Source organism: Formica exsecta, unplaced genomic scaffold, assembly GCF_003651465.1.
Source record: "Formica exsecta isolate Colony F162 unplaced genomic scaffold, ASM365146v1 scaffold941, whole genome shotgun sequence".
Taxonomy (NCBI): Eukaryota; Metazoa; Arthropoda; class Insecta; order Hymenoptera; family Formicidae; genus Formica; species Formica exsecta.
Genome location: NW_021853707.1, coordinates 1 through 24,314, shown reverse-complemented (window position 1 = coordinate 24,314; position 24,314 = coordinate 1). Strand labels below are relative to the sequence as shown.

Here is a 24,314-nt window from a genome sequence, read left to right as displayed (position 1 = left end):
ATTTTGCATACCAAAATGTTTTTTACCAGGCTTCTAAATACATTTTTAAACGTTTACTTATATTCTTTCACGCATTTCCGAGTGGAGACCTATCTTATTTTGTACATACAAACTGCAAAACTTTTATATTAAGCAAATATTGTATAATTGTTATGGCCGGTAATAACTTTCCTAATGTTTAAAATATTAAATTTTCTTACAACACATACATATGTATTATTAATTATACATGTTTCAAATCAAGATTATGTTAAAGCAAGTTTTAGATGCAAGTAAATATAGAATGAGCTTTTAAGTTAATTATTTACACTTTTAAAGTTTTTTTTTAAATTCCATATTTGCATAGAATGATTCGTTATGATCTTAAAATTATTGATGCCACGATACTTTAAAAATAAAAATTTCACCTTTGTTTTATTCGATCGATTTATCACATCACAAGTGATACTGTATAAAAGTAGAATACCCTGTAATAAAATAACTTTGTAATGATAAATTTCTTACCTACTTTCATATATAGAGAAGCAGTCTTCTGACAACGTCGTCGAGTCCCATATAGAGAATCATCTTGCGACTTAATTATACAAAGATGACAAGAACATCTACTTGATGACAATCTAATGTACTTTGGGAATTTAGTTTTAAAATTTCATTCGATCATCGTCCGCTTCTTCTTCAACAATTCGTAAGCGAGATATTGGGACGAGGTACATTGTGAAAATCTTTGTGATGAAAATGAAACTACTGTGATCCTGCTGCTGTTCAAAGTTCAAATTTCGATTAGAAAGGTTCTAATCTGTCGGTAACGTAGACTAATTTTCAATAATGTAGGCAGTAGATAAACTAGATCTTCCCTTTGTCTGCCGATAAAGATACTTTGATTTTGTAGTTATCATAGAGGAAAGATGGCCTCAGCTGTCCGCAAGTTTGGCGAATCTAGTTAGACTTGCGTAATCGCAGATCGTACGTCGCGAGTCGCGAGCAGCCGCAAGCCGCAAGCAATCGATCCATCTGTTTACGCGTTTATGGAGGTCGTCTGCTAGCCTGACGTTCTTTGACGTGCCACTTGACATTTACGAATTATGCTGTGAGAAAAGCGCGCTTTTATGTGACTGTTGCGGGTAAACGGATCCACGATGCCAGGGACCGAAGTTAGTATCACTCTCCGAAACAATATATTATCAGGTCAATGATGAATTCTCCCGGCAGTTTTAAACGTTAAATTCGATTGCGAATCTGCAATCGAGGCAGGATTTTCATAGCGTTTAATATTTATTTTATTATTAATTAATCTATTTAATATTATTACTTTTACTATTAAATAATAATATATATAATAATGCTTTCGTAAACTAATATTTGTGTATCATTAATAAAATATAAATTTTTTTACGCCGATATTAAGTTCACCTTAATGTACACAGTGGATTTCCAATATTTCGCAGCGTTTTTATTATTGGAGTCTGCTACAGCTTGAGTCTGTTACAGCAGGAGTGTGCTATGCACTTAATTGTTATATCAAGAGTTCTAGAGGCACATTTCTAGAATTAGGAAAAAATAATTAAATTTTAAAAGGAGAGATCTATTCTTATAAAATATGATGTTTACTTAGGACAGCACGACAGAATTAGGAGAAATAGAAAATGTCAGGGTGGTGGTGCGAGTTCGACCGTTAAACAGCAAGGAGCTCGATGCCCACTCGAAAAACATAATAGATGTGGATGCTTTGAACGGCGAGATCACTATAGAGAATTCAAATGCAGCTCAAGGAGAACCGCCAAAAGTCTTTTCTTTCGATGCAGTATTTGACACAGATTCGACTCAGGTGGACATCTACAACGAGACTGCCAGACCTATAGTGGACAAGGTGTTGCAAGGCTACAATGGAACGATTTTTGCATATGGCCAGACCGGCACTGGCAAGACTTACACTATGTCTGGTGCTAAGACCTCACCTCAAGCTAGAGGAATTATTCCAAATACATTTGCACACATTTTTGGACACATAGCTAAAGCTGATGAAAATCAAAAGTAAGATTGCTTGCTGTCAAAAACAAAATATAATACACAATAACATAAAAATGTGATTCTTACTATTTTCTGAAATAATACCATTTGCACAATTCTATAAAATATATTTTGAGACAATTTGTATAATTAAAATATGTACATAGTTGAGTTACTTCTCTTTGATTGATTTTATATATTGATTGGATTTTCAATGATTAGTAATAGATTATGAATATTAATAGATTCCTCGTACGCGCTACATACTTAGAGATTTACAATGAAGAAGTCCGGGATCTGCTTGGAAAGGATCAAAATACTCGATTGGAAGTGAAAGAAAGACCGGACATCGGGGTATTTGTAAAAGATTTAAGCGGATATGTAGTGAATAATGCCGACGATTTGGATCGCATAATGTCACTCGGCAATAAAAATCGTGAGTAACAATAATGTAATATGTACTATATTAATTGTATGTATATATTAAAAGTATTTCCCTAAACTCGCAAATGCAGGTGTTGTCGGGGCTACTGCCATGAATGTATCTAGCTCCAGATCCCACGCGATATTTACAATTACAGTTGAATCTAGTCAGATTGGTGAAGACGGAGAGCAGCATGTAAAAATGGGGAAACTTCATTTGGTGGATTTAGCCGTATGTATATATATTTGACAAAACATTAAAATATTTTTTCAATATAAATTTTATTTTAAACTTTTTCTCATGACTGTATTTTTTATATTTGCTGAATTGTAGGGATCAGAAAGACAAAGCAAGACAAAGGCGACAGGCCAGCGACTTCGCGAAGCTACTAAAATTAACTTGTCACTATCCACATTGGGGAACGTAATATCTGCACTGGTTGATGGACAAAGTTCTCATGTGCCTTACAGAAATTCCAAACTAACTAGGTTGCTTCAGGATTCATTGGGTGGAAATTCGAAAACGTTGATGGCAAGTATAATACTATAATAATTATATTTTATGCATTATTTTAAATAATTACAAATTTATTATTTTAATGATTAATTTTATGATTAGTCCATTCTCTTTTTTCAAGTTATTAACATTACTAATCATTACAGTGTGCAAACATCAGTCCAGCAGATATAAATTACGATGAGACTATAAGCACTTTACGTTACGCGAATCGCGCGAAGAATATCAAAAATCGCGCGAGAATCAATGAGGACCCAAAGGACGCTTTACTTCGTCAATTCCAAGTTGAGATTGAACAGTTGCGCAAGCAATTGGAAGAGAACGGTGCGGAGCTTTCGGAATCCGAGGAAGAATCCGAGAATTCGGAGGAATCGAAAGAAACGAAGCGAGATAAGAAGACTCGTCGGAGTCAAATATTGTCAATGGAGGAGTTGGAAAATAGAAACACAGATTCGACGGAGAAAATTGATAAGGCCGAAAGAGATGATAAAAGTCCAGTGGACAAAGATGTCATCGAACTGAAAAAAACTCAGTAAGTTTTTTTTTAATGTATGTATTTAATATACTTAAATAAATTACTTAAATAAGAGAAAGGAGATAATATCATAGACAAAAAAAAATTTACAATATAAAATAACAAATATGATTTAAACATAGAAATTTTGAAGATTAAGTGCCTTAATTTCAGGAGCGAGAAGGAAGCGTTGCGGCAGAAGATGCAAAATTTGCAGAACAAGATTCTAGTGGGTGGCGAAAATTTGTTGGAGAAGGCAGAAGCTCAGGAGCAATTGTTAGCAGCCGCGGCGATTGAACTTGAGCAACGAAAGAGCAGAGAAGAACAACTAAAGAAAGCCATTAAGGCAAAAGAGGCGGAACGCATCGACATTGAGGAGAAGTATTCGTCTCTGCAAGAGGAAGCGGCTGGGAAAACAAAAAAATTGGCGCGCGTGTATACGATGTTGATGTCCGTCAAAGCGGAGCTATCCGATCTGCAGCAGGAACACCAAAGAGAGATGGAAGGTCTATTAGAAGGTGTACGAGGAATCGGTAGAGAGCTGCAACTACAGAATCTTATTGTGAATCATTACATTCCCGTTCAATATCAGGTATGTGGATATTTTAGTGCGAGTTCTTCCAGATGATATAAAAATCCTAACCTAACCTAATTAAGATAAGAATTTCAAAGATCAATATAACTAAAATGTCCAAATGGAAAACAACGATCAAGGAATCTGAAAAATATCTGTTAAAGCTACATTAATTGATTATTTTCCTTATATTTTCCTTTAATTAAAAAAAAAAAAACAGTTTTTTAAATGTATTTCTGCATTACACATTACAGACGATGATCAAGAGATATGTTCATTGGAATGAGGATATCGGAGAATGGCAGTTAAAATGTGTGGCATACAAATAATAAAGACGTAAAAAACTATTTCATATTATTTTAATTCTAGAAAAGAGAGCAAATTTTTCTCGGTATGGAGGACTGTGATCAATATTTTTTTTCTCAAAATCTCGCTCGTAAAAGCTTCAAATATTATGAAACATATTACATAAAAATCTCTCCGTTCACAGGCAATACCGCCAGACATGTCAAACATATATCTCTCTTACAACACTGGAATAGACAATACGTTCGTGCAACCGAAGAAAGTGCGGAGCCGATCTGGCGTCCCCCGACCAACTACGGCGCATCGACGTACACCACATTGAAAAAGTCATGGAATCACAGAGGTTTATTTTTCTTATATTTTTTTCTCTTTTTGTAGATCAATTTTTTGGGGAGATTTACGTATCCACGTTCGTTCGGATAATCACGCAATATATTTCGATATTCATATGTGTGATTAGAGATAATATCCATCTTAATGTTTCTATGCGATATCATTTTTAGAGTTTAGTGATTTTTTAATACAGATATAATATATATGAGAAAGATGCTCGATTTTATCCATCACGAATACAGTTAATTGAGAATATTTTAACAGATCAGTAAAAAGATCAGCATAACCTTAAAACGCATTCCTTTCGAATTTATTTGGAAACACATAAGAGGCACATAAGTATTTTATCTAAAAGTGTTCGATTTTTTTATTTTTACTTTAGAATATAATATAGCACCCCAAAATACAAGCACACACATGAATTGTTTGTTTAAATTATTACAAGTACATTTTTATTTATTAACAATATATGCGAGAGAGAGATTATGATTGCGAAAAACGATATAAGTCCGTTAGAAAAATGGAAACATACTGTACCTGCGGAATAAAAAGGACTCGAGAGTTTAAGAAAATTGACGATATAAAATCACAATATATTTACACAATATTTATGGATTCCGTTTAAAATCCGACGTTCTCAAGAAAAAAATTTATTCTATATTTAGAAATTCGTATATATCTTTGGTAGCTTTGTTCTCGCTTACACTCTACATAATTCCTTCGAATAAACATCGCGTCAAAAATTATATAAAGCGATAAAGAGATAAAAATTATGAATAATATAGTGCGCATATTTCTATTGTAATTAATGTCGAGTATTAGTGTCAAATAATCTCGATAGTGTTACGAGTTTTTATTTGATAAAGTAGCCATTTTTACGTAATTTAGTGATATTAGATTTGAAACAAGAGATTTTAGGCAACGCAAATGTCTGAAATGTATCATGAACATGTCGGAAAGAGACCAGACATTTTTTTCAGATGTTTTAGATTTTCGCGTTGTTTGAGAACATCTTATATTATTTCGTAACTCTTTTAGAATGCCCGACGAATCATGTGCATTTATTATTTACTGTGATACCAAAATACTTTCGCGTATATTTTCGATTAAGTTTTTGTCAACGCTTTGTTTAGCGTTATCAATAATCAGTCTACGCGGCAGCATTGATTATTTATTGTTTGTCGCGGCGTACGTGTCCTGTTTTTGTATTTATAATTTCAGAAATAAAGAAAAAGAATTTCAAACAGGCCGGCAAAAGTTATTTCCGGGATAAAACTTTTCAATATTCTGCGATCCACTTCTTGATGGAGTATTGATGGAATTTGCGCGTCACGATAACATTGTACGAATCGTTGCTGTTGCTCTCTCGTAAGTCGAGATGATGCGCGGCATCCGGTATCAGGATGGCGATCGCTGACGAGGACAAGTTGCGCAACACGCCTCCGCTCGCCCATGGATCTAGCAATCCATTGCTAAAAAAAGAAAAAAATATATAAGAAATGGAGAGAACAAGTAAAAGTGTAAAACGAAGAAATCAAAATGGAGAAATGTTAGAATATTTGCCTAAATAAAATAAAATTATAAAGATAAAACAACGATAACAATACAGAAGAAATGCAGAAAATCAAGATTAGAAATAACATCATATACAGGATAGGCCCAAACGTTCCGGCCAGACTTTGAGATTTTATAGAAAATTTAATTCTGAACGAAAAGTTTCCGATAAACATGCGTCGAAAAATGCTTCCTTAAAAAGTTAGCGCCCCAAAACCTCAGAAATCACGGTTATTTTATACATTTTTACAAATATCAGGGGAAGTATGCGTTTTTTAACAAAAAGTATCGAAACAGAAGTTGTAGAGAATTATATTATCTTTCAAATAAGATCAAAATGATTTTCCCTGATATTTGTAAAAATATATAAAATAACCGCGATTTCAGAGATTTTTGGGCGCTAACTTTTCAAGGAAGCATTTTTAGACTCGTGCTTATCGGAAACTTCTTATTCAGAATTAAATTTCCTATAAAATCTCAAAGTCTGGCCGGAACGTTTGGGCCCACCCTGTATATAGAAGATACGATTGAAAAAGATTTAAATATTTTTCTTATTCTTTTATAAATATTATTTTCTTTATATACCTGAAATTGATGTTAGTCACAGTGTTAAGATTTTTACAGCCATATTGCTGGCAAGCCAGATAAGGTTGCGACGATACTGAATATTTCTTAAAGCAGGTATTATTGTATTCCTTGAAATTCCACTCTGCCGGCTCGAACATGTCGTTGACGCCATCGGTACATATCGGCATCACCATTTCTGTGCACGCCTGATAATCCCATCCTTGGTCATCCAAGCCCGGCTCCGCATTCTTTGTAGAGATGCAACTCGCTTTACCGGTATAGTTTGTGTAAACATTAATAGCGCGATAAAGCATCGATAACAATGGTTTTCCCGTCAACGAAGAATTCGTTAAGTGTTGACAAAAAACCTAAATGATAGGAAACCTTTAAATCAGAGTAGATATTTTTTCTAGGGACGACTTTACATTTATCGGACTAATTCATACTGAAAGGAAACTCAAGATTCGAAGCGCTTACGTTAATTGGATTGCCCGGCAGCGGCGCTAAGAAGTTAGTCTCATATGGATAATTGACCATAGCCAGGTTTATATAGACTTCCTGCAGGAAATCTTTCAGCATCTGGACATGTTCTGCAGTCTTCAGCGAGTCGCACAACTTCCAATTATTTGACAACCACTTTTTACCCTCGTCTAAAGCGTGAGAATGACAGGAATCAAAGAAATAATGAGCGAATAAATCCATTGAATTATAAGCGAATTATTGCGTTACCATTCGAAGTCACCTCGGTTATCGTGCTCCATGCTTTCCGGATAAGCTGTGGACACGTTGGATTCGAAATATTAAAATCCGACGTTGCTATTCGAGCGAAAGCCTCACATGTCACGATGTCGGTGAATTGCAAAATTGGCGCGGAGGCTGCAATCGCACTGCAACACAATATTGTTGGTAATATTATTTACAATCTCGGCACGATGTGTGAGTCATTTTTTTAATGGATTTGTACTATACATCTCATTTTAGATTGTGTTTGTACATATAAAACTATGCTATATATTTATATATAAATATTAATATCCAAAATATATAGATTTTTAGATATTAATAACAGTTTTCTATTATATATACCTAATCTGTTTTTAATACAGATTTCATAAGTACTTAATTCTAAGAGATTGAACAAATTCAAACTTTTAAATATCTGAAATTGATTTATGTTGATAAAATTAATTTTTAGACGTGTTATTGCGTGCTTCTTTACATCTAACTCCATTGATTATCGTCTCATCCAGCATTAAATATATTATAACATAATTACATGATATCTTTCTTCTATACATTCATATATTTCTAGCTATATAAATAAGATATCGCTATCGTTTCATGATATAAAACGTACCCTTGAACGATGTGAGGATACTTCATACGCATCCAAGCGCTAAGCATACCACCGTAAGAACCACCGAAAACTATGACTGGACTGCGATTGTATCCTGGTTTCGATCTCAGATATCCAATAAGCTCCACATAATCGGCTAGGGCTTGCTGAGATGTTAGATATCCGAGATACCGCGGATCTGCGAAGGATCGGTTTCCATAGGGCAGCGATTCGCCATAGTAACGATGTTCGGCAAAAATTACTAATGCACCGAATTGCGGGGCGATTTCCCACAGAAAGCCCTATATGCCAAGTAAGTATAATCCGAATTAATTTTTTCAAAAAAATCAAACTAAAGCAACATATAGAAGACTGGATCGTATTTTATAAAAGGATCGATCTATATTTTATGCAATCTATTTTATATTTCGTTCTCTTTAATGTTAATTTCAACTTTATTATAATAACAATTGAAATATATTTTTCTTTATGCATTAGAGTAGAAGAATCAGTCTTAGAAATATTGTGTTTCTCATGAAACTTATCGCAATGCAAACGCGCGATAAAAACATATAATCAACATTTCCTTTAATTAAGCCGCTACACTGTGGTTAATTGAGCAATTGGATAATGCAATATCACGTATTAATTAGTAAATGTAAAAATAATTGATGATTGCCCTTACCGTATTCTCTGCAAAAACTTCAATTCTACCTTCATTTCCAGTATAGAAGAATATAGGAGCATTTTCTGTTTTCCACCAAGTATCATTTAAGAGATATCTCAACTTAAAAGTGTCCTGTACGGCGAAACTAAAGTGATCCACCTTGAAATGCATTGTAAAATTAATAGTAGTATAATTAATAATAAATAATAAGTCCATTAATTATAAGTTAATTAATACTTTTTAAGTGAATATTTTGTAGTTAATAGTTTTTAATAATAATTAATAGGATAAAAAATATAGTAACATATATGTATATATATATATATATATATTGTGTATGTGTATGTACGTGTAATAATGGAGCATACATAACTTACGCGCACATCGAACGTTTTGATCTCGTATTTGTATCTGGTGCTATGCAGTGGCGCGTCGTAATTGACTGTTGATTGCCGGCTCTTGGCGAATTTGTTTCGAAATGTCAACTGCATCGTCGGCTGATACAGCGCGACCACGAGCAGCAGCAACATCCTCACCTGTAAGTCCATGATTCGGCCTCGACGAGATTCGCGCACTCACTGGAGAACGCTCCTGGTCCTGAACCGTTATAATACACCAGTACTCCGACCTCCGATCTCCGACTAACTCTACTCCGTTATCGTCACGTCTCCGCGTTTTATATAGGGTGTCGTGAAACAAACGGATAAACTTTGAAGCCCACATCGCTGGGGGTATTGTAGGCTGTATCTATTCACGTTGCGTCATTTTACACAAAATTTTAAGAGGTACTCTTCTCCCAAATCTTAACGATACAGTTAAAGCTGTTTGACATTAATAATTATTTTTGGATATTTATTTCAAATGTTATTTGCATAAAAAAGTTATATAATATATATGTATAGAAAGAGAGAAAGATACATGAAGTTTTATAAGCTTAAATAAACGGTGAATTTGTTATTTATGATATACAATTTGTTTAAATCAATTATCTCTCTCTCTCGATATAATTTTTAACACACTTTTATCATAATATTTTCTAATACAGCAGATGTTCATTAGCAGATTACAGTTGTGTTAGTTTATCTTTTATATTTATTTCAAAGATATGCATGTGTACACACACACATACACACACACACACACACACTCATCAAAGATTATATAGTTATATTATCCTGGAGAGTAAGATCAAATAATAATGTGACAATATTTTTCGACAGCGACATAAATTCTTTATTACAAAAAATAAATTAATTCTTCTACATATACAAAAATACAATAACTAATTAATATTAATAATACTTCTCTATATCCAGTGATGACACTGGTAAATTAATATTATCTATTTAAACGTACGATATACGCGAATGTGTATCGAACAATCTTACCAAGATCTTCACATATAGAGATATACAAGGTTTTATTTAATTTATATTATACTCTTATAAGCCGATACGATATATGTATAATTGGCCATTTTCTGAGATTGCACACAATTGCATAATAAAATAAGCAAATTACAAAAATTGAAATAGTTCGTCAATTGAATTATGGCGTCTTATTCGTTCGATTAAACGTTTCGTCAAATTTTCAATGTAAAGAAGAAAGACGAACGCCTTCGATGCTTCGCGTTCGAGAGCTATCGTTATAATTATTTAAATATACACATTAAGTCACTTAAGACTAAGGATAATGTAGATCTTTGTTATTCAGTCCTGCTGCTTAACGCATTAGAAAATCTTTAATACAATTCGGATTTTTCGTTTAATTACAAGAATTTTTATATGTAAAGTAAATTCCTATATTGTAAAAATCATACTTTGTACAATCTTAATTATCTATGATTATCCCTTCTAACGCGACATGCGTATAAAATGTAAACGAATTCCTAATATTCGAAGATAAACTTTGATAGAGAGGTGAGAGAGAGAATTATATTGGTACAGTACTTTAATTTCCTACAAGGAATGAAAATTAAAGTTTTTCTTAATGTCTATATATTTTGATTTTCCCACTTTATCGCTTATTTTCATAAGAAAAAAAAAAGAGAGAAAGATTCAATAGAGATCCAGTCTTGCATATTATGTCATAATAATGCTCTGCAGAAACACATGACTAAAGCTTTTCCTTTTGTTTGTATCATCTTATTATATCTCATTTCGTCTTAAATTATAGACGAGTTATTAAAATATTGTGATATAATATATGTGTGTGTGTGTGTGTGTATGTGTGTGTGTGTGTGTATGTGTGTGTGTGTGTGTGTGTGTGTGTGTGTGTGTGTGTGTGTGTGTGTGTGTGTGTGTGTGTGTGTGTGTGTGTGTGTGTGTGTGTGTGTGTGTGTGTGTGTGTGTGTGTGTGTGTGTGTGTGTGTGTGTGTGTGTGTGTGTGTGTGTGTGTGTGTGTGTGTGTGTGTGTGTGTGTGTGTGTGTGTGTGTGTGTGTGTGTGTGTGTGTGTGTGTGTGTGTGTGTGTGTGTGTGTGTGTGTGTGTGTGTGTGTGTGTTATATATATATTGGTTAATGTAAAAATGATTTCTTCCTATTTTTACGTTTGTCGTATCGACTAATAATATGTATAAACGTTACTATCCAATTACAGTACTTGGACAATTAACCAGATAATTGTACTTCAGATGTTTATAGCTATAGAGCTACAAAATTAACGTTCGCCGCTTCCGTGAATGAAGATTGGCAAGCAAACGCGGTAATAACTCTACCGGGAGATATTATATCAATTTTTACTTATATGTATATATTGGTCCCCCTAGCTCTGTAAAACTCTGCTAATAAGGTGTTGTCCAATAATGTGTTTTACATTACAGACAAAAAGATATCTAGCCTCTGTTACTACATATTATCTTAACTGGAAAAAAGCTATATTGCATATATTTAGAAAATACTTAATACATACTTCAACATTTATTTTTGTACTCCAGTCGCATTTGTTCTATTTTCTCTGTTGTTTACTGATTCAAGTTCCTTGACTTTTGCGGCGTACTTCTCGTTGCACGCCGATAAGTTTTGTTGTACTTCATTCAGGGCCTTTTTGTATCCCTCCTGGATACGTTTGCATTCACTCGACAAAAACTCTCTATTCTGCTCCGCGTAACTCTAAAATTCAAACATGTAATACTTTTCGCATGATTATATCTTTTATAAAACAAAAAATAATTTAGCAAATGTGTTCTACTCACCTTATAATTGTGCGCAGTCTGTTTTGCTCTCTGATATTTGTGCTTTAACATATCCATATCGCTCTTCATGTGTTTCTCTTTATCTTTCAACAATTTGATTTCGCTGCTCAATTTCTCTTCGTTGGATTTCAGCTTCTCTATCTCCCCATCCTTCTCAGTCTCCTTGGCTTTACTTTCTTTAAGCTCAGCGGCCCATCCGGTCATCATCTGAGCCATCCAGTTTCTATCTTCTTCAACTTCGTTCTCCTTTTTCTTCAAATTCGCTTCCAGTTTTTCGATTTGAAGTTTTCGTGCTTGCAATTCTTGATTGCAAGTTTCCAGTTTGCTTCTTATAATTTGACTAATCTGATTGACTTTTAGTCTCTCCGCCATTATTTCCTTTTGCAGAGTTGCCACTTCTTGATTCTTCTCGTTGTATTTCGTTTGCCACTCCGAGAAGATAGTTTTGTATTTTTCCTCTAGTTCCTTTCTTTTCTCGAAATTCCGCTCCTCAATTCCTCTAAGCTCCTTCGCCACCTTCTGTTCCATCCCTTCTCGTACCTCTTTCGCCATAATCTCCTTCATTTTCTGCAAATCGGTACTATCGCTCGTGCTACGAGGAGACAGATTCAATTCCGCGGAGACTTTATTCTGGCTCTTGACGTATTGTTCGAATTGCTTGGCTTGATCTCGCAATTTCATTACCAACTGATCTCTCTCATCTTTAATTTTCTCAAAATCTTTCAGTAGCCTGCTCAGTTTTTCATCCTTACTTCGTAAATCCTGCTCAAGCTGTTGTATTTTCTGTTCCAGCATCGCGGGGTCATTGACAAGTCCCTCCTTTGAATTATTTATCCTAGATAATTGCGCAACCAAATCCTTATAACAAGAGAGCTCCTTCTCCAATTCGCTTTTCGAATTTAGTGTAATGTCACCGCTTCTCCGTAATTTTTCCTCAAAATTGTTAATTTTTTTCCTCGTATCGAACAGCTCTGTTTCCAGCTCAGAAATTTTCTCCTTGTAAGTGTTTCTTTCGCCAAGTAGATTATCGCACTGAATTTTCAGTGTCTCGTTCTCCGTTTGAAACCGAGCGATCTTCAGTTTCACATCATCCGAATCTTCGAACTTCGCGGTGCGTTTTAGATTCGACAATTCTAGATTTAATTTGGAGATTTTTGCAAGAAGATCCTTTCTCTCATTGACTACTTTTTCATATTTCTTCTTCCACGATTCCTGCGAGATCTCCATTTGCGCTATTTTCAATCTGGCATCGTCCAATTCAATTTGATAATCAGATAATTTTTTCTGCTCCTGCACTGCGATTTGAAGTTTCTCTTCCAAGCGCTTGCAATCTTCCTCCAGCTGTAATAGAATAGAACGCTATTATTCACAAAAGCATAAGAAAATACGAAAATTTGTAAGGATTCAATTATACCTGATTAATTTTTTCTAAATGTTCGGAGCAATGATCTGGTAAATGAAAACTTATTTCTTGATTCGGATGCGCATTTCTTAGTTCATATAACGCTTCTTCTTTTGCTTGAAATGGAATATTGATTAAATTAGAATAAAATTACTTTTATTACTTTAAACATCATGCTTTCTATACAAGGTATTTTATTTTTTGTTTTATAGTATTTAATACTAACCTCTTTCTATTTCAGAATGTATCTTTTTCATATGATCCTCCTTTTTTCTCCTTTCATATACAAGATCTTTTTCCAACTCGATTATTTTGCTTTTGAAATCTTCGCATTCTTTAGTCAATTTATTACACAGTTTAATCTGCGTTTGCAATTCGTTCTCTAATTTTTCTACATCCTTGTGATGCAATTCAATTATAGTATATTTACTCTTTAATGTTTTGATTTCATTTTTATGCTCATTTATTAATTGTTCCTTCGTTCCACATACATCTATGTATAATTCTTTTACCCGGCTTAATTCTTTCTGCGTTTGCTCTAATTGTACGCTGGAAAAACAGAAATTCCGCTTATGCATATACATATTCTTGTGATATTTATTAATAACATTTTTATCAAATTATATATATATATATTCAAAAATGTTCAGAATTTATCAAATTAACTAATACTTACGACAATTGTACTATTTCCATTTGTGCTTCTTGCTTCACTCTCTCCACGGCTTTAGCATGTATCTCCAAGTATTCTTTATTATATTCATCAATAGTTTCTTTTTCTTGTTGTTCCATAGTTTCTTGATGCATTTTATGAAGTGTCTCTTGGTTAACAGCTAAAGCCTCTTCTAATTTTTGTTCTATGCTAATTTTCTCATTACGTAATAATTCGTACTGTTTTCTTACATCGTTTAAATGATCCGACAGTTTCTGTATCTTAGCATTTGCTTTCATGGCCTCGTCTGTTAATACAGATTTCAGTTCTTGTTCCAATTCGTTAATTCGCTTGGCATACCGCGCCGCTTCCTGTCGACACGTTTCAGCTAACGTTACAGCTTTGTTTAACTCTTTTTCTTTCTGTGATAGAGTATTCTCTAACCGATTTATTTCTTTTCTCTTTACAGCTTGACCAGCTAAACATCTGAACCAAAGTAACATTGTATACATCAGAAAAAAACGATTGTTAACACAATATTTAATAATTAAAATTTAAACGAGATAAATATATATATATATATGAACAATTATTTACCTTTGCAGTTCGCCTCTTAATTTATTTGTGATATCGTCGACCGGCTTCGATTTCGATTTATTATGAAGTTCACCTAATTTCATCTGTCTAATTGAATCAGATTCGTCGTCCAAGGTTGTGGTCAATAACGAATCGTATTGCGCTATGTCGCTCTTGACCACTTCCAATTTGTTCTACAAATAATTATATAGTAAAAATCTTTTCTCTAAACCAATTTCTCATAATTAATGTATCTTCTGGGTAATCAAAGAACAAATTTAACATAGAATCTTTTAAATTACCTGCAATTCTTGTACAGTTTTATGCAGCTCTTCCTTTTCCTGAGTCAACATTTTAACTTGCGCTTGTAACTGCATTACTTGCTGAGCGCTATTCGTAGCCATAAGATTGCGGCATTGGGCTTGACTTTCTTCCAATGCTTGTGCCAATCGATTCATGGTGTCACCCTTTTCCACCATGAGAGCCTCGTGCGCTCTTCGAGCATTATCCAATTTATGTTCGAGAGCGACACAGGACGTCTCCTATTTAAAAGATAAATAATATAGCAAACTAAATATATTAACATTACATATAAATGTGCAAAGTAATATATCCAAAAAATAAAATATTGTGTATTAAGAATGTATAATTGTTAGGCACTCATATTAATCATTTTTCTATGTATTTAAATAAATAAATTATATGGAAGAATAAACTATAAAAGATATAGTCTGCAATTACAAAAATAATCAATAATGACTTGCCCAAATACTATTGTTGCCGTTGTCCATATTGAGCAGCTGTGGCAAATATAATTATAGAGAAAATATATATGCGAAATATGAGAAATAGCTTAAATAAAAAGTTTGACAATACCTTGACATTTAATTTATCTGTAAGAACATCTATCTGAGTCTGCATGTTTTTCATTTCCACTGTGTGTTTCTCTTGCGCCTGTTTCAAAAACTTTTCATGTGTCTTATCATTCGCTTGCAACATCTGTGTTCTTTCCAGTATAGCAATCTTCTGCTGTAAATCTATGACAGAGTCTCTCGCAATATTCAATTCTTCCGTTATCTATATAAAATAATATTGTTGACATTACAAGACTTAATCTTAATCGAAATAAAATGCAGATATGTATTTTACGTTTTGATTTGTCTTCTCCAAAACTGTATTTTTCTCTTTTAGAGACTCCATTTGCATTTGCAGGTCAGTTATCTCAGCTTTAGCGTCAACTGAAAAAAATTAGTTCAGTCTAATTATATATCGTTAAACGGGCAAGATAATTAAGATTACTTTGATTATATGTATTTGATAATATCGTTAATACTGATGATTAAAACTAGTATTTTTTTCTCAAGGCTCCAAATGATTATATAACTTCTTTCATCCTTACCAAGTGCACGTTGCGCTTGAGTCCTGGAGATATTAATTTTGTCGATTTCTGCTTGTAACAGCATTAATTTCTTGGTCATTTGGTTCTTCTCATCTTCTTTTTCTGATTGCAATTGTTGCAGCTCATCCGTCAAACGGTCGATCTCCCTTAATCTGACCTTATACAGTACCTCGAGTTGCTCCCTGCTATTATACTCTGCCGTTTTGTACGCTGCATCGTCATCTATTGACCTGCCATTTGGACTAGTCTTATAGCAATGATTCATGTGATCCGAGGTAGCATTGTCGCCTCCGCCGAACTCGTGAATCTGCTTACTTTGTACATTATTTTCATGCACATCGATAAAACCATTGTTGGAGTATTTCTTGATTATATGAGTATTGTAATGATTAGCTGGTGTTTCGTAATTGTAGGGATAATTTTCGCCAAAGGTGGCCTCCTTGACCGACTGTGGATGCATCTTGCGAGAATATCCAGTCGGTGGTTTTGATAATTCGTATGGTGTCTCCAGCATGCTATTGCTATTGCTGTTGTCATTGAATTTATTGTTAACGTACGGCGTTCCCGTTTGTCTGTACAAATCGAAATCGGCTTGCACAGTCCCACCGGTTTCGGAATCAGATATGTGATTCGTTATAATATCGTCATCATAATTATTCAAATTCTCCATGCGATTATAAACATCAAATTCCTTCTGCATTACCGCTACCTGACCTTTGGCAGGTGTAACCGACTCTAGGCCAGAGTTGACTACTGTATTGGTGCAATCAATATCTCTGATACTATCATCTTGATAGTGACTACTATCGACAGAACTGACATCATCATCATTCTCCAAATCATCAAACGCCGTTGTTATGAGAGCCTGGAGCTGGAAGGATAGCAATTATAGTAGAATTTGCACATGTTTTTATAAACTTTTATCGTTTGTTACCGCAGAACACACAATATTACAAAATCATTCTTCAAAAGAGAAAAAAAGACTATATGCTATAGATATTATATATATATATATATATAGTTTCTTTTTCTTGTACATCAACTTTTTTGCAGCAGGATCTTATACAATAAAGATTTAATATTTTGCAGATTCTATTCTTCCAAAGTACAATAATGAAATTGCTTGATAAGGAGGACTCTACACAGTGGACTTTGTACAGTTTTCCTAGCGTAGAGAATATAATAGCAGCATATCAAAAAATTCATCTGCAGTAAAATTTTATTACATCATCACATAATGTGTGGACTTGGATATATTATTTTCCACTTCTTTTTTGCAAAAAATGTAATAATATATTGTAAAGTTTCTCTCTCTCTTTCTCTTTCTCTGCACACAGTGAAACCCTATAAGGGAAGCTTTTACACTGCAAATCTCTTCTCCACGAAATATAACTTGTAAGCGTGTATAACAATCCTACGGAGAAAAAAAAAAGAGCGGCGTTACCTCCCCTTCACGTCGCCTTTTATCTTCCTGTTCCTCGTCTTCCTCGAGCCTTTGCGCTACCGTATTCAGCTGTATGCTCTCGGAGCCCTGAAACAGGCTCAGGCCCGGGCCAGCCTCCATGCCCTGGTGCCAGCTAGCGCGACAAACCTCACGACGAACGACGGCTCGCGACGCGACTGAAGACGGACGCGTCTGTTGTGCGCAGCATATTTTTGTTTATAACGCCATAACCTAGACGCAACAAGTGGGTCACGGTGGTGTACACACGATATATGTGGCGGGGCCCGCGTCGTATACGACGCACGCGACGACGAGTACGACGGGGGGTACGACGCGTCGCGACGCGCACATCCCTCGGTATCACGCGGGAATTGATGAGACGGGCGGCCGCTGCGGATGCGGATATTGCAACAGCAACACACGAGCGAGCGTGCGCGATTATTATTTACAAACGCCACTGTATATAGTATCGCGATACGATACAAACGAGGGGACCGTGCGCGCTTGTAAACAATCGTTGCGCAAAGTCCGACCGACGTAAGACCGAGGCGAGGAGCGGAGCAATACCGTAGCGTAGAAAGCTCGTTTATACGCGGAAATGCTCTCTCTCGTCTACCATTGGTCGTCGCCGATGATTTTATCACCAGTTATCACTAGAACGCGACCACGCGCGAGTCTGCAAACCGTCCATTTAGCGCCTCCATTTGGCGCTAAACACGCGATCATTTGTTGACCGTGTATTTGCTAACAATTATATATGATCGTATCTTATTAGGGTCGGACTAGGAAGGTCAATTAAACATGAAGAGGAAGAAGAAGAAGAAGAAGAAGATATGATTGTATCGATATATATATATATATATATATATGTATGTATGTACGAGGAACGAATTGCATTTATACTAAGCGCTTGATATAAGAGAAAATTATAATCGGTTGCATTTGAATTAAAGTGCGAGCATCTTGGTTTTTAAACAATTTTATTCGTATTAATTAATTGTACTTAATTAATACGTGACATGGAACTATATAAATATTGCTATTGCTTTGTTGGCAATTCTGTTTTCTCTCTCGAAGTTTTTTTGTAATACGTACGTGTATATACATAATTCGCAGTCAACACACATAAAATAGCGTTCACGAATGATATAATGTTTTAAGAACCCCTGTTTTGTAAAATACGGTCGTGTCGTGTGTATGTACATACATATACATATTCTGCTACAGCTGCAATAATTGCACACTCAGAGAAAAAGATATTTGTCAACATAGACATGATAACGTATGATTACGAATCTTGCGGAAATTGAGATTAAGCAGTTTACGAGAAAAAGCAGTAATACAACGAGTATCGAAAGCTTCAGTTTCAAATACAGTTTCCTCCAGGTTGAATATATTTTCTACCAAAAATATATCAATATGTATTCAAATAATTAGGTTTGGCCCAATGAAAAATAAGGTTACATTAGTCACATGTGTGTGTACACAAAAGTATGTATATCTACAGACACGATGCTTGTATGCGTAGTTACTCACAAGAGAGAGGCAACTACGATTTTCTTTTTCACTTCCTTCCGACACTTTTCAGCCTGCTATTCCCCTTCCATTTATATATGTTCTAAGGGGCTCCTGCCCATAAGATTATATAAAAGAAGGTTAAGTCATATATTGAAACTGTGTATGTCATTCAAGAACCCATGATGCATTGCGAAAGGCCGCGAGAGCCAATAACAAGTCTACCTTATTTGGCATCCCTTTTTAATATTTAGCATCTCTTTTCAATAGCGATTGCGCACACGCCGATTCTTTGCAATGCATTATGGGTTTCTGGATGCTCGTGACTTAACCTTCTTATATATAACTTTACCTGCCCAAAGAGAGCAACACGCTCTCCGTGGGCAGGAGCCCTGAGTATACTTTGCGCATGCGCACTACAATTATAAAAAAAAACTAATTTTGCATGTAAGTAACATTGGTATATTTGTAAATCACAAACGATTTCCTATCAATTACAGTTTTCAGTTATCACAAAATCTGTTTGTTATTAAAAAGTTCCAGCTAACATCATGACCAAACTAAAATTGCTAATTACAAAAAACCTAATTTATCACAAACGTTAAGATCAGACACAATCAATCACAAACGATTTACAAACGAAATACATTCAGAAAAATTTAAAATAATCATATTTAATAATTTCTTCCGGCTAGCTTCATGTAGGTGATTAAGGCTGCGGTCGGAAAGACGCTAGAAGTGCTCTGAAGCGTTTGATTGACCAATCAGGGCAAAGAGAGTAACAATTTCTTTATTCTTATTGGTTAATGCAATGCATCGAAGTATCTCTAGCGTCTTCTCGACCGTAGCCTATGTTATGAGTAGACTTCGGATTATATGCAAATTGCATATTTGTTATTTTTTGCATATTTTACAAGAGCTCTAATAATATGGAGAAATTATAATATTTACATTTAATTAATGTGAATTAATTTTTGCATATTTTGCATATTTACTCAATCTTTGCATATTTTCAAAAAGTTTGCATATTTACATAAATTTTGCATATTTTATTGCATATAATTGAATACAACTCTAATTTTTGCTTAAAATATCTATCCAAAACGGAAAAATTAATGAAGTAATATAAAAATGAAATTCTAGATCATATTACGTGTTTAAAATTCATTTTAAATAAAAGATATATAAAATTAAGAGAAACGTTTCTAGAACGCAATAAAAATTGGGTTTCTACTGCTTTTCAGTTAAAAAAAAAAACCCCAATCTCGAACTCATTTTTGTTTCTTGTATCATTTGTCTCCTTCTATTGTCTCCCGTATCGTCATTTTTAATTCTTTTTCAACTATTCTTGACGCTGAAAGTCGGAGCTATTCATTCTTCCGTTAGACTCCGTGTGAAGTAGGTGAAATTATAAATTCGATAAATTATTGACGAAATAAATATGTCTAACAATAAGATATTAACATGGATTAAGCCATATCCAGAGCTTGTACTGGATAAAGATAAAGTATTCTGCAGAGCATGCGGTAAAATTGTAAGTATCGAAAAGAAAACAATGTTTTTATTTAGCTATAGTAAAAAAGGATTCAAAAGTATAAATTTTAATTATTATTAAATTATCATTTTTAATTGTTGTAATAATTAATTATAAATTCTTTGTTGCTGCAATTATACGTAATTATTTTATTATATTAATCATTTAAAATTATAAATCAATATTAGCCTTATTTATATAATATTAAATATATTTTGAAATTTTGACTGTATATACAAGACATAAAATAATTCTGCAAATAAGAAATATTATTTTTATTTTAAAATCGCTGCTTCAGATATCCCGTGACAGAAAATATTTAATAGATCAGCACGCTAAGACTCCTTCACATATTGGAAAATGCGAAAAATTTAAAAAGTCTACTGCTCTTCACCAAACTTTAGGCCAATGCTTAAAAAATAATTCTAAACTGGCCGAACAAGAAGTGTTCAACAAAGATTTATGTCAAGCTCTAGTCGCTTCAAATATTCCTTTAAATAAGTTAAACAATATAAATTTTCAATTATTTCTTAAAAAATATTGTAAACAACATATTCCTGATAAAAGTACATTACGAAAAAAATTAGTAAATTCATGTTATGCCGAAACAATATCTAAAATCAGACAGATTATAGGCAACAATTATATTTATTTTATAGTGGATGAAACTACCGATAGTTGTGGTCGGTATATTGCGCATTTATTGATAGGTTCTCTTTGCGAAGATAACGTAAGTAAGTCATATTTAATATCGTCAAAACAGCTTGAAAAAACAAACAATTTAATAATAACTCGCTTCATTCAAGACGGATTGCCAGAATTTTTTTTACCCGAGCATGTGCCTTCTCAAAAAATTTTACTGTTATTGTCAGATGCCGCACCATATATGATTAAAGCTGGCCAAAATTTAAAAATATTTTATGAAAATTTAATCCACGTCAGTTGCTTAGCTCACGGTCTTAATCGTGTAGCTGAAGAAATTAGGAATCAATTTCCATTAATTAATGATTTGATTAAAAACGTAAAAAAAACCTTTTTGAAAGCTTCTCTACGGGTTCAATTGTACAAAGAGCAACTTCCCAATACTCCACTTCCTCCTGAACCTATAATAACAAGATGGGGTACATGGCTGACGGCGGCTCTTTTTTATGCAGATAATTACAATCCTATAATGAATATTATTCTTGCTCTTACGAATTCGAGCTTTGCAATTGAAAATTGCATAGAATTATTTAAGAAGTCCGAAATTCAACAACAACTTGGATTTATTAAAAGCAATTACAGTTTCGTGGCAAAAATAATTGAGAAATTGGAAAAAGAAGGGATGAGTTTGTTAGAATCAATTGAATTAATCGAAGAGTTCGGAATTTCATGTAAAAATGTTAAAGGTAAAATTGGTGCGACAATTTTTAAAAAATTTAATGACGTTCTGGAAAAAAATGTAGGTTACAAGCTACTAACTAAAGTTAATAGAATTTTGAAAGGCGAATTAATTGCTAATGATGATAACGACATTAACTTTCTTATCCCTGAATTAATTAGTAAACTTAAAAATGCCCCGATAACATCTGTAGATGTTGAACGTTCTTTTTCCATTTTTAAATATTTATTTTCAGACAGAAGGCATAGATTTCTTTTGGAAAATTTTGAAAAACATTTAATAATATATTGTTTTAACTCTCAATAAAAAATTTAATTTACATTTAATTTTCTTAAATATAAGTTTAGTTTAAATATAAGTTTATATGTACAAATAAAGTTTATATTTTTGAATATCGTGATTATTTATTTTGTATTTGTAAAATATATATTATTTGATTAAAGCTTCTTTTATTTTCTATTTCATTTTGCATTTATTCCTACAGATTTGAAATATTATAAAAAATAAATATTTATAGATTATAAATATATATCTGCATATTCTTTGCAAATTTGTACAAATTTTTGCATGTTTTTGCAAAAATCCGTGCATATATATGCGCATATTTTTTAAATTTTCCGTGCATATAATCCGAAGTCTACTGATGATTAATGTCAAGTACTTTATTGAAGTAGTAATTCGCATTTCAGAAAAAATATAACGTAGTAGTGGAAACAACATTTTCGACGGAAATTCTTGATCATGACTGAACGCACATGATTAATATATTTCCAATTTAGTATGTATTTTAATCAGTTCGTGATATGCATATGTATTTATTTTTTGATATAAGTAATAAATAACAAAATTGTCCATTACTTATGTAATTCAAATATTTTATAACCCACATATTTGTGTATAACTTTCTAGAATCTTATAAAATAATGAGCACATTATTTTATAATAGAGAGTATAATTTTAAAAAAATATATTCTTTACTACTTTCTCTCGGCTGTTAATCAACGGGGTGTGTTTATAAAAAAACTTATTTGATTTTTGTCTTAATTTCTATCTAAAATATGCAACAATAACCATTATTCTTAAATATTTAAAAATAGTTTTTAAAAGAAGCTAAAATTCTATTTATCATTTGCATGAAATTGATTTATACAAGATTCATGTATTCACTCGCGTGTATTTTATAGTTATCAATAAAAATAAGAATCTTTGATTCATCACGAGATGAATGAAAGCATCCAATTTCAAGGAAAAAGATAAACAAATCTGACTGAAACTGTTTGGAAAGTACAATTTAGAACCCGCTCGGTGTTATTAAATGTTTCTCTATCTGTACACACTATATATTTATATGTTTACAGTATGTTATACTGTGGACAATAAGGAAGATAATTATGGAGGGGAGGGGTGATGTGAAGGCAATTAACATACTATACACACATTTAAATAACATAGTCTATATTATTTGTTATAATATATATATATTAAAATGCGAAAAATTTAAAAAGTCTACTGCTCTTCACCAAACTTTAGGCCAATGCTTAAAAAATAATTCTAAACTGGCCGAACAAGAAGAGTTCAACAAAGATTTATGTCAAGCTCTAGTCGCTTCAAATATTCCTTTAAATAAGTTAAACAATATAAATTTTCAATTATTTCTTAAAAAATATTGTAAACAACATATTCCTGATGAAAGTACATTACAAAAAAAATTTGTAAATTCATGTTATGCCGAAACAATATCTAAAATCAGACAGATTATAGGCAACAATTATATTTATTTTATAGTGGATGAAACTACCGATAGTTGTGGTCGGTATATTGCGCATTTATTGATAGGTTCTCTTTGCGAAGATAACGTAAGTAAGTCATATTTAATATCGTCAAAACAGCTTGAAAAAACAAACAATTTAATAATAACTCGCTTCATTCAAGACGGATTGCCAGAATTTTTTTTACCCGAGCATGTGCCTTCTCAAAAAATTTTACTGTTATTGTCAGATGTCGCACCATATATGATTAAAGCTGGCCAAAATTTAAAAATATTTTATGAAAATTTAATCCACGTCAGTTGCTTAGCTCACGGTCTTAATCGTGTAGCTGAAGAAATTAGGAATCAATTTCCATTAATTAATGATTTGATTAAAAACGTAAAAAAAACCTTTTTGAAAGCTTCTCTACGGGTTCAATTGTACAAAGAGCAACTTCCCAATACTCCACTTCCTCCTGAACCTATAATAACAAGATGGGGTACATGGCTGACGGCGGCTCTTTTTTATGCAGATAATTACAATCCTATAATGAATGTTATTCTTGCTCTTACGAATTCGAGCTTTGCAATTCAAAATTGCATAGAATTATTTAAGAAGACCGAAATTAAACAACAACTTGGATTTATTAAAAGCAATTACAGTTTCGTGGCAA

General features: G+C 33.2%; 3 protein-coding genes across 4 annotated transcripts; 1 reads left to right on the top strand and 2 right to left on the bottom strand.

Annotated features, from left to right (window-relative positions):
* The first annotated feature begins 942 nt into the window (after window positions 1-942).
* LOC115245319 (kinesin-like protein KIF3A) lies at window positions 943-5,908 on the top strand. Its single transcript, XM_029823589.1, is given in 10 exon segments — window positions 943-1,151; window positions 1,613-2,031; window positions 2,253-2,443; window positions 2,523-2,662; window positions 2,765-2,962; window positions 3,094-3,479; window positions 3,636-4,053; window positions 4,290-4,357; window positions 4,359-4,371; window positions 4,526-5,908. Coding segments are annotated over 10 exon segments (1,986 nt in total). The 5' UTR covers window positions 943-1,136; the 3' UTR covers window positions 4,664-5,908.
* On the bottom strand, window positions 5,017-9,532 carry LOC115245320 (lysosomal Pro-X carboxypeptidase). 2 transcript variants are annotated; one of them, XM_029823590.1, is made up of 7 exons: window positions 9,167-9,532; window positions 8,817-8,957; window positions 8,153-8,433; window positions 7,525-7,682; window positions 7,273-7,445; window positions 6,814-7,163; window positions 5,017-6,146 (listed from the first exon to the last, which is right to left on the bottom strand). In XM_029823590.1, the coding sequence occupies exons 1-7, from the start codon at window positions 9,344-9,346 to the stop codon at window positions 5,954-5,956; spliced, it is 1,476 nt and encodes a 491-aa protein (XP_029679450.1). In that variant the 5' UTR covers window positions 9,347-9,532; the 3' UTR covers window positions 5,017-5,953. The 2 variants fall into 2 exon arrangements, with proteins under 2 accessions (XP_029679450.1, XP_029679451.1); XM_029823591.1 differs by having other exon boundaries at window positions 9,176-9,529.
* Window positions 9,533-11,305: 1,773 nt separating this feature from the next.
* Window positions 11,306-18,031, bottom strand: LOC115245324 (centrosomal protein of 152 kDa-like). Its single transcript, XM_029823596.1, is given in 13 exon segments — window positions 11,306-11,759; window positions 11,761-11,907; window positions 11,991-13,331; window positions 13,405-13,508; window positions 13,619-13,941; window positions 14,069-14,530; window positions 14,642-14,814; window positions 14,923-15,162; window positions 15,385-15,420; window positions 15,497-15,697; window positions 15,770-15,858; window positions 16,020-16,890; window positions 17,464-18,031. Coding segments are annotated over 13 exon segments (4,158 nt in total). The 5' UTR covers window positions 17,584-18,031; the 3' UTR covers window positions 11,306-11,708.
* Between the last annotated feature and the right edge of the window lie 6,283 nt (window positions 18,032-24,314).

Excerpts from the sequence above, each read along its gene's own strand:
- LOC115245320 (XM_029823590.1), bottom strand. The coding sequence starts at position 9,346 with ATGGACTTACAGGTGAGGATGTTGCTGCTGCTCGTGGTCGCGCTGTAT. Across the intron at positions 8,434-8,816 it reads AAGTTTTTGCAGAGAATACG|GGCTTTCTGTGGGAAATCGC; the intron begins GTAAGGGCAATC and ends CTTGGCATATAG. Across the intron at positions 7,683-8,152 it reads TATCCTCACATCGTTCAAGG|TGCGATTGCAGCCTCCGCGC; the intron begins GTACGTTTTATA and ends ATTGTGTTGCAG.